This window comes from Brachionichthys hirsutus, chromosome 21 (assembly GCF_040956055.1).
Source record: "Brachionichthys hirsutus isolate HB-005 chromosome 21, CSIRO-AGI_Bhir_v1, whole genome shotgun sequence".
NCBI classification, from domain to species: Eukaryota; Metazoa; Chordata; class Actinopteri; order Lophiiformes; family Brachionichthyidae; genus Brachionichthys; species Brachionichthys hirsutus.
Genome location: NC_090917.1, coordinates 6,668,487 through 6,680,842, shown reverse-complemented (window position 1 = coordinate 6,680,842; position 12,356 = coordinate 6,668,487). Strand labels below are relative to the sequence as shown.

Below are 12,356 nucleotides of genomic sequence, written 5' to 3'. Positions count from 1 at the left end.
ATATTAAAGCACTTATCTTCTCAGAATGTGTTTTCCTTTCATTTTGTTTTGCTTTTCATTTTAAATTTCTCTGTGTCGAGTTTGACACTAGGGAGTTGTCAAAGCTATTTTTTGGCAAAAATGTAGGAATGTAAACTATTTTATTTTTCTCTTCTAGCAATACCAAAGTTATTACCTGCTTCTCATGACTGATACCAACATGCTAACAGAAAAGTTCACAATTTTTATAGTTGAATTAAAAGCTCGACAGCCTGTAGTGAATGAACAGTTTGACGTCTCGTTGTCAACCCAATTTATCTGTTACGTTGTCATTACTGATGAATCTATAACATCACAAGTTGTTTTCGAGCCAAGCATGAATTAATATGTGACCTTATGATAAGGGCAGCATGCACAGGAGCATGAAGCTGTGATCTTAAACTTTAGAAATAAAATATATTTGTCTTGTTAAAAAATTGTGAGCGAGAAGGAATGCATGTAATTACAGAATTTAAGGTTGTTTTTACAATTTACATGTACCCGGTAACATAGATCTGCCATCAATCAGAAATAAGAATGAGTTTACCGGCTGTACATTCTGGATTCAAAAAAATAGATGACGATGGGAATCGTGAAAAAAAAATTTAACTTCTGAGCTAAAGATCTGCCAATAAATTCCAGAAACATTTTCTGTTTTCCTGTTTTAACCAAACCTATTTTTTTAAGCATTTCTGAACGCATCATATTTGTACTCACAGCTCCTGTGTATATATACATATAGAGAATATTGTAATTCTAGTCTATATCAGCATTGGACACTGCACATACAGTATAATGACAATATGAATGTTTTACTTTATTGTTAACATTGTATCTTTTTGAATGAATTCTTAGATGGCATACATGTTTCTTTAAACAACTTGAATCCATCCAGAATCCATCCCGGAATACTTTACCTTCATTTAAGTTAAGATAATAAAATTCCCCTTGTTGCATTTCTTTTTTCCGTCTTTGGACGTCCGATTCCGAACACTTCGTTTGGAGACAGTCAACGATGAATGTTAAGTCTTTGCTTTGCTCTCCTTTTACAGAGTCCAGAAGTGCAGGTTCAGATGTTGGGGCTCCGGGACATGTAAGGGTGTCCCTGTTGGGCTTATGTGACCAGGACCATGAGAGGATCTGAACACAGGCAAGGGCGGATCTGGAGTGGAAAGGATGTAGTCAATGCTAAATTTGATCTCTGACTCTGGTTTTCCCTGCTGGCTGGGGTTCGGCATAAGGTGGTTTTGCGCAGGTCGTGACCTCGGCCTGTCGGGGTTTAAAGGGCAGAGGGCGGAGTCAGGTTCAGGATGGCGAGTTGCACGCACATGCTGATTGCTGTGGCTCTCCAGCGGGTGGAAAGGGATTTCTACTGAATCACGGAAGCCGATTTTCATGTTCCTCCTGCGCCGGCGACGCCGAAAGTTACCATTTTCAAACAGGTCAAGCATGGATTCACAACCAGAGGCAAAAGTCCAGTAGTTTCCCTTTCCCTTCTCATTGCCCTCTGTCCGAGGAACCTGCAGAAATATGACAAATACTTCAAAATGATTAGAATACCACTGAAGAAAGGAAGAAGGGGAAATAATAAAAAATTGTAGTGTAAAAAAAAAATCATGATGGATTCATGTACCTTGATGAAGCAGCTGTTGAGAGACAGGTTGTGTCGGATGGAGTTCTGCCAGGCTCTCTGGTTGGAGCGGTAGTAAGGAAATCTCTTCATGATGAACTCGTAGATGCCCGACAGAGTCACCCGCTGCTCGGGGCTCTGCTGGATGGCCATGGCTATCAGAGCGATGTAGCTGACACACAGACACACACTCACATGAGCTATCGCAATGTGACAAGCCCGAAACAGATGATGGATTCTATTACAATTATTTTTCTCTCTTATTCGATAAGAACAGAAATATTAATAATTGAAGAATTAGCCACTTAATTGTATTGGATAGAACTGAATAAAAACGTTCTACAATTTGAACACTACATTTAGAATTTGTTTTGGAATTTTTACTTTTTACAACTGTAATAAAAGTATCTTCAACTTTATTATTATTATACCATCTATAATAATGTATACATAACCATTTATAGTTTTGAGAATCAGCTTCGAAATGTATTATAGGCAGAACGCCTTGTTTTTACACTGGGATAACTAAACTAATAAAATAAAAACACACATTTTTACTTCCTTTTACACAAACTGAGAGACTTGAATAATGATTATTAGAAATAAATAGTATAATTTATTTGTAGAAGTAGCAGTAATTAATAGTTAAGTAGTATAATTTATTTGATGCCTTTGAAAACTCTAGATCTATGATTTAGAAGTGTAAACATTGTCCAGGAACAGCTTCTTTATTTCTATTTCACATATGCATGACACGGTTGTCATTTATGTGAAGTAGAAAGCAGGAAAGGAGGTCTTACCTGTATGCGGGTCGACACATCTTCTTCTCTTCGTCTGTGCTGGAGGAAGGGTATCCGTCGCCATTGTAGTTAAAGCAGTTGAAGGGGTAGTGAGAGTTATCAAACATATCTAAACCTTTCGGACTCAGATGCAAGATCCAAACTGACTCTTCTGGCCAAAGCCCGGCAGCAACAGCCTGTCCTGCTGCTCTGCTGCGCCACCATGCTCTGCTGAACCAGCTGACACTGTGAGTGCTGCTGATGACGGCTGCCTCCAGACACCCCCCCCCCCCCCGTCCCCCGTCCTCGTCCCAGATGCTTTCCAGGAACGGCTGCAGGTCTCCAGAATCAGGACCTCCTCTCTCAGGTCTCTGAACTCAAATGGAATATATTATTAATTCATTTATTGTTTTAACCGCTTAAGCCGTAATCCGGATCACAGAATCTACTGAAGCCTATCCCAGCAGTCCAACGGGAGAGAAGCAGGTTCATTGCAGGGCCACACATAGACAGACAATCATTCACACACACACAATCACACCTACGGGCAATTTAGTCAAACCAATTTGCCAAAGTTGCATGTTTTTGGTGGCGGGAGGAAGCCGGAGAACCCGGAGAGAACCCACACAGACACGGGGAGAACATGCAAACTTCCTATAGAAAGGCACCAAGTTGGATTTGAACTTGTGACCTTGCTGTGAGCCAACAGCACGATCCCCTGTGCCACCTCGCTGCCCATTATATAAATATTCAAAACGTGACAGGATCTGAATTTACATTTAATAAAAAAGAAAAAATGCACTCCAGCCAAATTCAATAATAACATTCTCGTATTAGTATTAGCAGGAACGCTGCTCTATAAATTTAGTGGCGATTTATTTCACTCTCCGGTGCAGAGTACAAATAGCTCCAGGAAAAAAAACCCTAATCAAATGTGTAGAGCAGTAGAAAAAAATAAAGATAAATGTAGTCGAGCCAGAGATATCAACTGTTTCAATCCATGCCGCCGCCTTCTTTTTCAGAACATGACTACATTACCCAGAGTGCCACCTGATTGCAGAAGTCTTAGGCGTATCCCACTAGTAGAGACTAATATAACCTTGAGCTACAACCCTCAAGCAGAGCATAGAAGTGCATAACAGGATTCCAGTCATATAGCTATATCAACAAAATATATTTTTTTTATCACAGTCAGTGTGTCAGATTTCAGGCAGGGCCTGTAGGGCTGGATTTATATTGCTGGTTCACAGAGACCTGCAGTCAAACCTTGACCCTTCTCAATCGGAGGAGCAACTTTGAATTGGACAGAGCTGGACCAGTTTCCCAGTAGCAGCCTGCAAGCTGAGCCCTGAGTGTATGGGCTGTGTTAACTGGTTCTGTCCAGCAGGATCTGGGTGGTCTGCTAAACTCAGAGACTGCCTTCATGTTTTAGTTTGTTTCTTTTTATAGCCTAATCTCTCTAACTGTACATGAGAAACGTACGGCCCGAACCAACAAACAAAGTCCTTTGCATCTTTGTTTTCTTTTTCCCTCTGTTAAATCTTTGGTGTGTGTGTGTGTGTGTGTGTGTGTGTACACTTGTAGACGTTTAATCCACAACGGGAAGTTTTGTCGATGTTATCTAAAATGTCCTATAATGGCCATAAATTGTTTCCGTGTCTATAAAACAGGGGTATGTGTATTTTAAAGGGCTCTTAGCGGGGCAATTGGAAATCTCCTGTGAGGCGACAGAGGCCGGGAAAACAGCCTGGGGTCTGGCAGGCCTCCGTGTGTGGCCCCGCTGGTGCAGGACGCGCCATCGGACACTCTATCGGCCAACCCAGAGACGTTAAAGCCAGCCTGTCTTCGTTTATGATCAGCTAAAAGGTCAGCGCTGTAGTCGGTTATCGTGATTGTTGCCCCTGGTTCAAAACAAAAAATAATAAAATCACTTTATTACTTCTCGTGATAATCTGGTTTTGATACACAGGTAAAATAGTTTCCATGATGATGGTCATGTCTTTTACATTTTATCCGAGAGTTTCTATAATTCTAAGACTAAAACGAATAGTGTTTTTGTTCTCATTTTTTTTAATTCTTAGACCTTTTTGTTATTAAATATAAGAAAGTTAGCCACTAACGCTGCTTTTTTAGGTTTTCCTTACTTTGTTTTGTAGAACGTGAGTGTTCTGTTTTGCTGACTTGTTTTCAGAAATGCTTTCTTTTCAAATGTCTTTTTTCATTGTTACAATGTTTTCATTTTGCAATGTGATCAGTTGGCTAAACAAAATAGGCATCGATGTTCTTCACGTTCCAAATCCTAAAAAAAATACAGAAGATATTAAAAAAATATATATTTGACGGCTTTAGCCAATATTTTATAACTTAAAAATATTAAAAATATGGCATAATAGTTTTGTTTCCTGAGTACTTAATATAATTTTATATCTTAAATACAGTTCTAATGTCATGAAATTAAACAGTCTGAACCCTGAAGCAACAGAACCGATGCAGCGAATCAAGCAGCCACCACCGGACTTCTGGTCCTGTTTGCTCCAGACAAGGAGAGATGTGTTCATACAAAGCCGTAAATATACAGAGAAGGAAGCAGCTCAGAGGAGAAGGTCAGGGAATTGGGCTGGTTTGAACTGAGATCTGATAAGTTCCCTCCCATGACGAGGCCTCCTCTGGCGTCCTGTCTGCGGCCGGCCATGGTGATTACAGCCCTCACTCCTCCTGTGGTCACTCTCTGGTCCTCTAATGGTTGTCTCCCTCCATTCATTGCTCCGTCTGCCTTAGTGTGTATTTGTGTGTGTACGTGCATTACTGTAAACCATCAAAGTAGTTTATCCGGGGGCTGTTCCGCGAGGAAAGGTTATCAAAACACAACAGTGCACTGGGAACTGTAAACATGCTGGTGCACAGGGCTGGAGCTGAGGGCCGTTTTTCTTTGCACTGTGAAGTGGAGGCAGTGAGGGTGACTCCACAGTACAAGCAAATACCCGTGTTCTCCCAGGTGTGCATGTGGTAGCGAGAAGCCAGGCTTATTACTGGGTTCATCCAGAGAAGAAGCAAACAGGTTCCCAACAGGAACAGTCTTGCTGATAAAGGTGGAATATTATTCATGTTAAAAATTAGGCTCAGAAAAAATATTGATAAATTGATAATGTCTCATATCTCTATCAAGTACTGTATTACGAAAGAAAGACGTCTCTTTGAAATGACTGCTGAAAAATAAACATCTCAGCTGACATTAAAACATCTTGAAAGAAACACATGAGTGTCACATCCTGCCTATTTTTTGTTTTATTGCACTTTTACCATGATGCGAAGAAATTTTGTTTTTTAAAAATCCACAAACATTGCATTGGATTGGAAAACAGAAACATTTTCACTTTAAGAACACATCATCTAAAGGTTCTCCGCGGATCCACCCATACGTCCACACACACACAGCTCTGGCCTGACACGGGACACGGGAAAATTGAGGCTGTAAAATAAAACCTTTCTGAAACTGATGTATATGTAGAACTTTTTATCTTATTTTTATCTCATACCCGGGAGGAGTTTCAACCTTTCTGCTATGAAACCAAACATTCAAGTATTTCTATCATTGCACAGGCACTAAATTTTCTTACTGTATATATTAACTTTCAGCCAGTGACTGAATTGTTGAGTTAAGCTATAAACTCTTTGTTAGAAATAAAATTTACACCCTGAAAAATAATCTCTCCACAACAGCGACATCTGGACATCAAATATTTTTTACAAAGAAAACAATAATATAAAACCATCGGTGTCACATTTGACTTTTGGTACCGTAAATCTAATTTTACGTCTGTTGCAATTGAAAGAAATAAAAACAGTAGTAGGATTAAATGTTGTAAACACAGGCAGAGACTTGCTCGTTGAAATCTAAGCGTTACTAGTGGCAACGGATATAAATTTTAAAGCGAGGATTATGGTTGTGGAATATGAAAAGGCTCTGACTTTTCTGAGAGGCACGGTCCCTGGCAGCTACTTTTGCACATGCTCAGTTTGCCCTCTTGTGGACACAACCACATTGTAAATTCAACGGTTCATTGTCAGAAAAGGGCGATGCTTCTGATTGGAATTAATTTAAAAATAAATAAATACCAATTTTAATAAATACTTTCCTAAGTGCAAGTAACATTTATGGGCAACATTAGGAGTAAACCTGCACTCCGATCAAATATCTCCATCTCAAACACCAATGACAAGAAGCTGAATCAAGTCAGCAGACATAAAGGACATTGTGCTACAATTTCTTTTTTTTTTTTTTAGCAAATCAGTAAAGCATCATTTGGATAATTAAGACAACAGGAAGTAAACTTTACTCCATTCTGAAGGTTCAACCGAACCAACTGCAAAAGCAACGATACATGTAAAGAGTAGTGCTGGGGGGGGGGTCAGGAGGTTCCTCACTTGTCCCTCGGAATTCACTGAATTCAAAAAAGGGTCCTGATGAAGATGGACAGAAGGCGCCTCTTGCAAGACTTTCATGGTTTGGTAGTGCTGCGGTGGGGCGGGCACTGTTTGGGTCGGCTATCCTACACGAGAGTCAGGTTTGACTATTTTAGGACGTCTGGGTAAAGACAGTCTGGGATTGGTTCAGTTTTGTTCGTGACCTAGCACCAGATCTGTCCTGAAGTCTTCGACATCACCCCCAAGCATGACCACGGGGTCTAGTCGTTGCCCTGCTCAATCCAGTTCTATCCAGCAGTTCTGTTCACTTCCACACAGCTTGTATCAACCTCAGGTCGATGGGCTTCCCTGTGAGTTCAGGGGAGGGGGAATCAAGTCCTCTGCGAAATTCAGAAACACAGACAGAGCTAGTCTGTGTTAAAGGATGACAGTTCACATTTAAAAGAAAGACTGGATCTCCCGATATCCAAGGATTCGGTCCAATCCAGCTGCTGCGACTCCGAGACAGCTACCTCCGACGTGGGCCAGTGTGGCCATGGTCTGTCCCTGGATGGCCCAGGGGGTCGTCCTCTACGACATAGCTGTATCCCTCCTTTTCAATGCATTCGGACACAACATTCAGCACCTGGTGACAAAGAGACGCCGCAAGACATGATTAGGAATGAAAAAAAGACGAGTGATACCGACCCCAGATGCGCAAAGCTCTGACAAATAGCTGATTTGCTTAATTTTTAAAGTTTAAAATTGATTGATAAGCTGTGTGTATGCTAGCACGTTGTCCGTCATGGAGTACTGACCTGGCGGAGTCGTCTGTCCATGGCATCCAAGTGAGGCTGGATGAGGATGGGACTGAGGTGGTCCCTCACCAGGGATTCGGCCATGAGCATGGAAAGCTTGTACTCTTCCTTAGCGAGCAGCTGCAGACGGAGATGGGTCGACTTCCTTACTCTGCAGGAAAAAAGGGGCAGCCGTGGGGAAAAGAGTATGCATGGCTCCATGTGCAGCTAAATTCACATGCATATTATTTTAGGCAATCCTGCTTATGTTTTGTACTGGGATCAATAAAACCATTGTTAGATTTCTTAATCTTACCTGCAGCACTGGGTCAGCGGCACCAGGATGGACATCTCATCATGAGAGTGCTTTCCAAAGCTGTGGTTTAAAAAAAATCTGTTATTATTATAGTATTAAAATATTACTATGAATGTTTTTTGGGTCAGTATTTATTTATACATTTACTTCATACGGTTTACTGTAGTTTTCCGAAACTGAATGATAATAATTATAAGATAAGATGAGACAAGATTGAGATGAGATCTACTTCAGTTCTTTACCCTCTGCCGTTGTCAAGATGGATGATAAACGTCTCATTCCCAAACTTTTCAAATGTCTCATAATGATGGCGATCCATGTTTCCTGTGTTGGAATACAAGTCGTCAGGTGAGAGTTAAGACGTGCTTAAGAGAAATGTGTATTTAATACAGCTACATGCATGTTACCGTTTACTGTTTACATGCGCGAATGCCGACATGAATATTTTGTCCATTCTCGACATCTCAGACAGTGATAGAGATGATGGCATTTGCATCAGAACACATAGAGCTCATTCAACATTATTGAGACATCAGCTCACCCATGAGAAAATCAAAGATGGTCATGTCCATGATGTCCAGAAGTCTGGTCCCAGTGTCATAAGGTGGAGTCTGCTTCACTTCCTCACAGTAGTCTGGGTCCACCTCCCACCTGACAAATTATAATATCACACCATCAATATCCTGATTTTTTAACATTTTAAACGAGCATGTTTGCTGGACTCTGCTTGATGAGATAGATTTCTTACTCTGCCTTCTTGCGTTTGTGGTAGGAGCGTCTCCATGGGTTCCTCCATGTCTTGCGTTTGGCGAGGGCTAGGTCCGGGAGGAAGGCTGCCAGGGATCCTTCTATCTGGTCCGGTTTACCACACAGAGCGTGCTCAGTGGAGCAGTAATATGAACATTCTCCGTAGAAACACACATTGTTGGCTGGGGATTGGAAAAAAAATTAATTGTTGGCATGTCGATTTCAACACATTGTCACATTCTTTAAACAGCTAAAGAGAGAGACTGTTGGATATATTCTCTAACGGTGTTTTTACAACGGTTCCATGATCTGTGGAAATGCTGTGAGTTGTATTAATTGCTGAAAGTGACAATAATTGAATCAAATAAAAATTCTCAATATGTCCAATAAGTAAAGTAAAGGTTGCATTGTTAACTTGAAACCTCCACCAAGCAGCTGATTTCCCTCATGGTCCACGTGGTGATCTGGATCATCATCAAAAGGTTCGAAATTGTTCTTGGTATCTTTATACACCAACCATGAAAAGTAAAAGTTAAAAGTTCCATTTTTGAATCCATAAATCGGGTTTTCAATGTTCAAATTTTATATTTTTTCCTAACGTCATTCTGGATCCGATCCAGAAGACATTTTATATGATAGTGCATATCGGACCCCTTTATGACTGTGATTTTTGAGAGTGAAATGAATGCATATTTATATATTTAAGATGTGATTTTCTTCTTTTTAAAGCTTCCATTATAATTAATGGGGGAAAGTCTGAATTTGTTTGCATCCAGACGGGTATCCAAATCACTCTCAAAATGTAATGCAATCTAAATTAGACCAAAACCCATCTTCAGATTTTTTTACCCATCAAGATCCGACCAGCATCTTTACCATAATCCTGCTAACATACAAACAAACAGCATCAAAAACATAACCTCCTTGGTGGAGGAAATAAATGAGTTTGAACATATTGTAAAAAATGCATGTATGTGACTCCAATGTGTCCGATCGGATCCGATCCAGAGGAAATTTATGACTGTGTGAAACTCCAAAAACATCAGCCAATAATCAACAAAGATATTGAGGAACAAATTTTGAAGCTCCATTGTCTGCAAAGTTATAGAAAAATCCAAACTGATCAAAAATCGCGGATCTCTTCTGGATCATCACAAAAATTTAGTCAACTGTTCCCAGTAACATTCCCAATATTCCCTGAAGATTTCATCAAGATTTGTTCAGACGTTTTCGAGCTATCTTGCTAATTTTCCCACCTGAAAAATGTACAAACAAACGCCGGCGATCACACAACCCCTGCCTCGGCGGAGCTAATTAAGTCCCCTTATAATACTAATGCCATCCAAATTAATATTTGCATAATTTAGAGGAGAGTGCATGTTTTACTTTACATTATGAGGGAAATGCTTGCTTGTATTTGAATTTTGCAAAATCAAAACGTCTCATTGTAAAATAATGTGCATCAAACAGGTTGCATCCGGAAGAACAGAACCAAAACTGCACTAATTCAAAATCAATCTCATGTTATCTTTGTGAACGTTTATACTTCAAAATGTACCTTGGAACTCAATAGCCTGTCAGCATGTACCTGGTGAAATGAAGAAGGTCCTCCAGAGTTTTTTATCTCGGGTGACATCACGGATCTCCTTTGTCATGTTGACAAGCCTGCCAGCCACAGGAGGGACGCGCCGAAAGTCCAGGACTCTACAACACAGAGGGGTGACACGCTGCCTTAAGAATACAGCGGGCGCTTTCAAAGTACCGGAGTAAAGTTATAATGAGTATTTGTAGAAGTGGCTGTGACGCAATGCTCACAGATGGAAGTCACGTGATGTAACAAAATTAATGCAATTTGTGTCAAAAATCATGATATTCATAACTGCACCTTTCCTCAGAATTAACTTGACACGATGCACATTTTTTTAGATGTAACTTGCTTTCCAAAAATATTACTGCTCTTGAAGATTCCTAGAAAATACCCTTGCAATTCAACATTGTTACCACCAGGGGGCGATGTGGGCTCGGTTATAACAGACAGTCCTTTTTAATAAAAATCACAAATACTTTTAAACTCCTACCTAGCTCTCTACTGTAATATTGTTCTACGATAAAATGAAACTAGCTCTGTTCCAATTTGTCTTTGTATCGTTTAACTAATTTATGTGCCTGTCTGGCGGAGAGAGGCAGGCTTATCAAGCTTTACTGATGGGTGGCGTGGCTGTTTTCCTCAGTGTACGCCCCATTTTATGCATTTTGAGCTCTCGTCATCAAAACCAACATCAGCACAGGCTCTTTAAAAATGTATGCCCCCGACAACGTCCAATGGCTACGGCCCGAGGGCAGAGAGGTGCAAAGAGGAGAGAGGGAAGAGAAAAAGGAAAAGGGGAGCTATTTTCTGAGAGGCCATCACACAAATGATGCCATCGAGCAGCTCGTTGGCAGGTGGATTGAGACAAATGTACGCAATCACATCTCTTTTCTCAGCGTCACACAGCGCTGCCGAGCATGCTGGTCCTGAGCCTGCGGGTCCTGAGCCTGCTCCATGTTAACGGGAACAGCTATACTTCCCCTAAACCTTTCCCAATCATTATTACCTTATTCCTGCATTGCACATTTTAATTTTGCATTATAGTCAGGGTGGGATTCAGAGGCCGGCTCAGCGCTGTGCATGAACAAAAGGAACAATAGGGTGGGAATCATAAAGTGACAAAATCCAACCTGAAAAATGTACAAGAAGCCAGAGGGTTAAAGACATGGAGCTGCGTGGGGTAAGGTCAGGCATGTCTTTACATACATGCCTGAGCACTGTAGCCTAGAAGAAAAGACAGTGACTGTGCATGTGTATGTGAAGCATGCCTGAGGACCCCCTGGGGGGTAGTGTAATCTAAGTCATTGCACCACCACCACCAACAGCAGCAGCTCTGTACAGGCTCTAATTTAGGACAGACAAAATAAGTGAAAAACATAAAGCACTGCTTTTGGCAAACCCTACCTAGCTTATATTTAGAATGGGCACGAGCCTTCCATGCCTTCGGTTTCCTCCTCTTCCCCTTTACTCGCACATGCCGGTTTTGTGTGTGTGTGTGTGTGTGTGTGTGTGTGTGTGTGTGTAATGGACCAGATGTGTAGCAGACTGGTAGAAAGAAAAGCTGCAGTTAATGCAATTGCTGCTGAACTGTGTCATCTTGCCTGAAGGAAAAGCAGCTTCAACATCACTGTCACGACCCCACGGCGTGCATACGTGTAGGAGAACGCACGTGTTTGTGTGACCCTGACACAGCTCCTCATAACAACAAGCAGCCAGCTGGAATTTAACAGCGAACATGGCCCGGCTGCACCTCATGAGGTTTCTCGCTCTTCATTAAAGTCTCTCCAGCAGGCCCGCCAGTAAAGTCTTAACCTTGTAAGCGGCGATGAAGTCAGAGAGCGTGGTGGTTAGCTGAGCAAGGAGGCTGCAGTCATTGTTCAGTCAGATGCTAGCTGTGGGAGGGTGGCATGCATTCTACTGTACAGGACCGGCTAATGCCACTCGCTGTGATGGTAAAAGGAATGTTTGTGAGGGCCAAAAAATAAATACAATCTGGAGCACATAGAAGGTGTTCATTCACAGGAGATAAGAGATCTGTGTTTTTATCAATGAAGAGAGTCTTACAAACATATTCTAA

The 12,356-nt window shown here is 41.2% G+C and overlaps 2 protein-coding genes across 2 annotated transcripts in view; both read right to left on the bottom strand.

Annotated features, from left to right (window-relative positions):
* Positions 1-1,064: 1,064 nt before the first annotated feature.
* Positions 1,065-2,555, bottom strand: foxl3 (forkhead box L3). Its single transcript, XM_068754775.1, has 3 exons — positions 2,449-2,555; positions 1,652-1,820; positions 1,065-1,538 (listed from the first exon to the last, which is right to left on the bottom strand). Exons 1-3 carry the CDS (start codon positions 2,553-2,555, stop codon positions 1,065-1,067), a joined length of 750 nt encoding a protein of 249 aa, XP_068610876.1.
* A 4,805-nt stretch (positions 2,556-7,360) lies between these two features.
* Positions 7,361-12,356, bottom strand: part of fam20cb (FAM20C golgi associated secretory pathway kinase b) — a 33,171-nt gene continuing 28,175 nt past the window's right edge. The window contains exons 5-11 of the mRNA XM_068754343.1: positions 10,280-10,395; positions 8,693-8,873; positions 8,486-8,595; positions 8,187-8,268; positions 7,945-8,004; positions 7,650-7,800; positions 7,361-7,477 (exon numbers count right to left, since the gene is read on the bottom strand). Of these exons, the coding sequence (XP_068610444.1) occupies positions 7,361-7,477; positions 7,650-7,800; positions 7,945-8,004; positions 8,187-8,268; positions 8,486-8,595; positions 8,693-8,873; positions 10,280-10,395 (817 nt within the window). The remainder of the gene's footprint in view (positions 7,478-7,649; positions 7,801-7,944; positions 8,005-8,186; positions 8,269-8,485; positions 8,596-8,692; positions 8,874-10,279; positions 10,396-12,356) is intronic.

Coding starts and splice junctions, on each gene's coding strand:
- foxl3 (XM_068754775.1), bottom strand. CDS start 2,555: ATGTTTGATAACTCTCACTACCCCTTCAACTGCTTTAACTACAATGGC. Junction 1,821..2,448: donor ATGTGTCGACCCGCATACAG/GTAAGACCTCCT, acceptor TCTGTGTGTCAG/CTACATCGCTCTGATAGCCA. Junction 1,539..1,651: donor TCAACAGCTGCTTCATCAAG/GTACATGAATCC, acceptor ATATTTCTGCAG/GTTCCTCGGACAGAGGGCAA.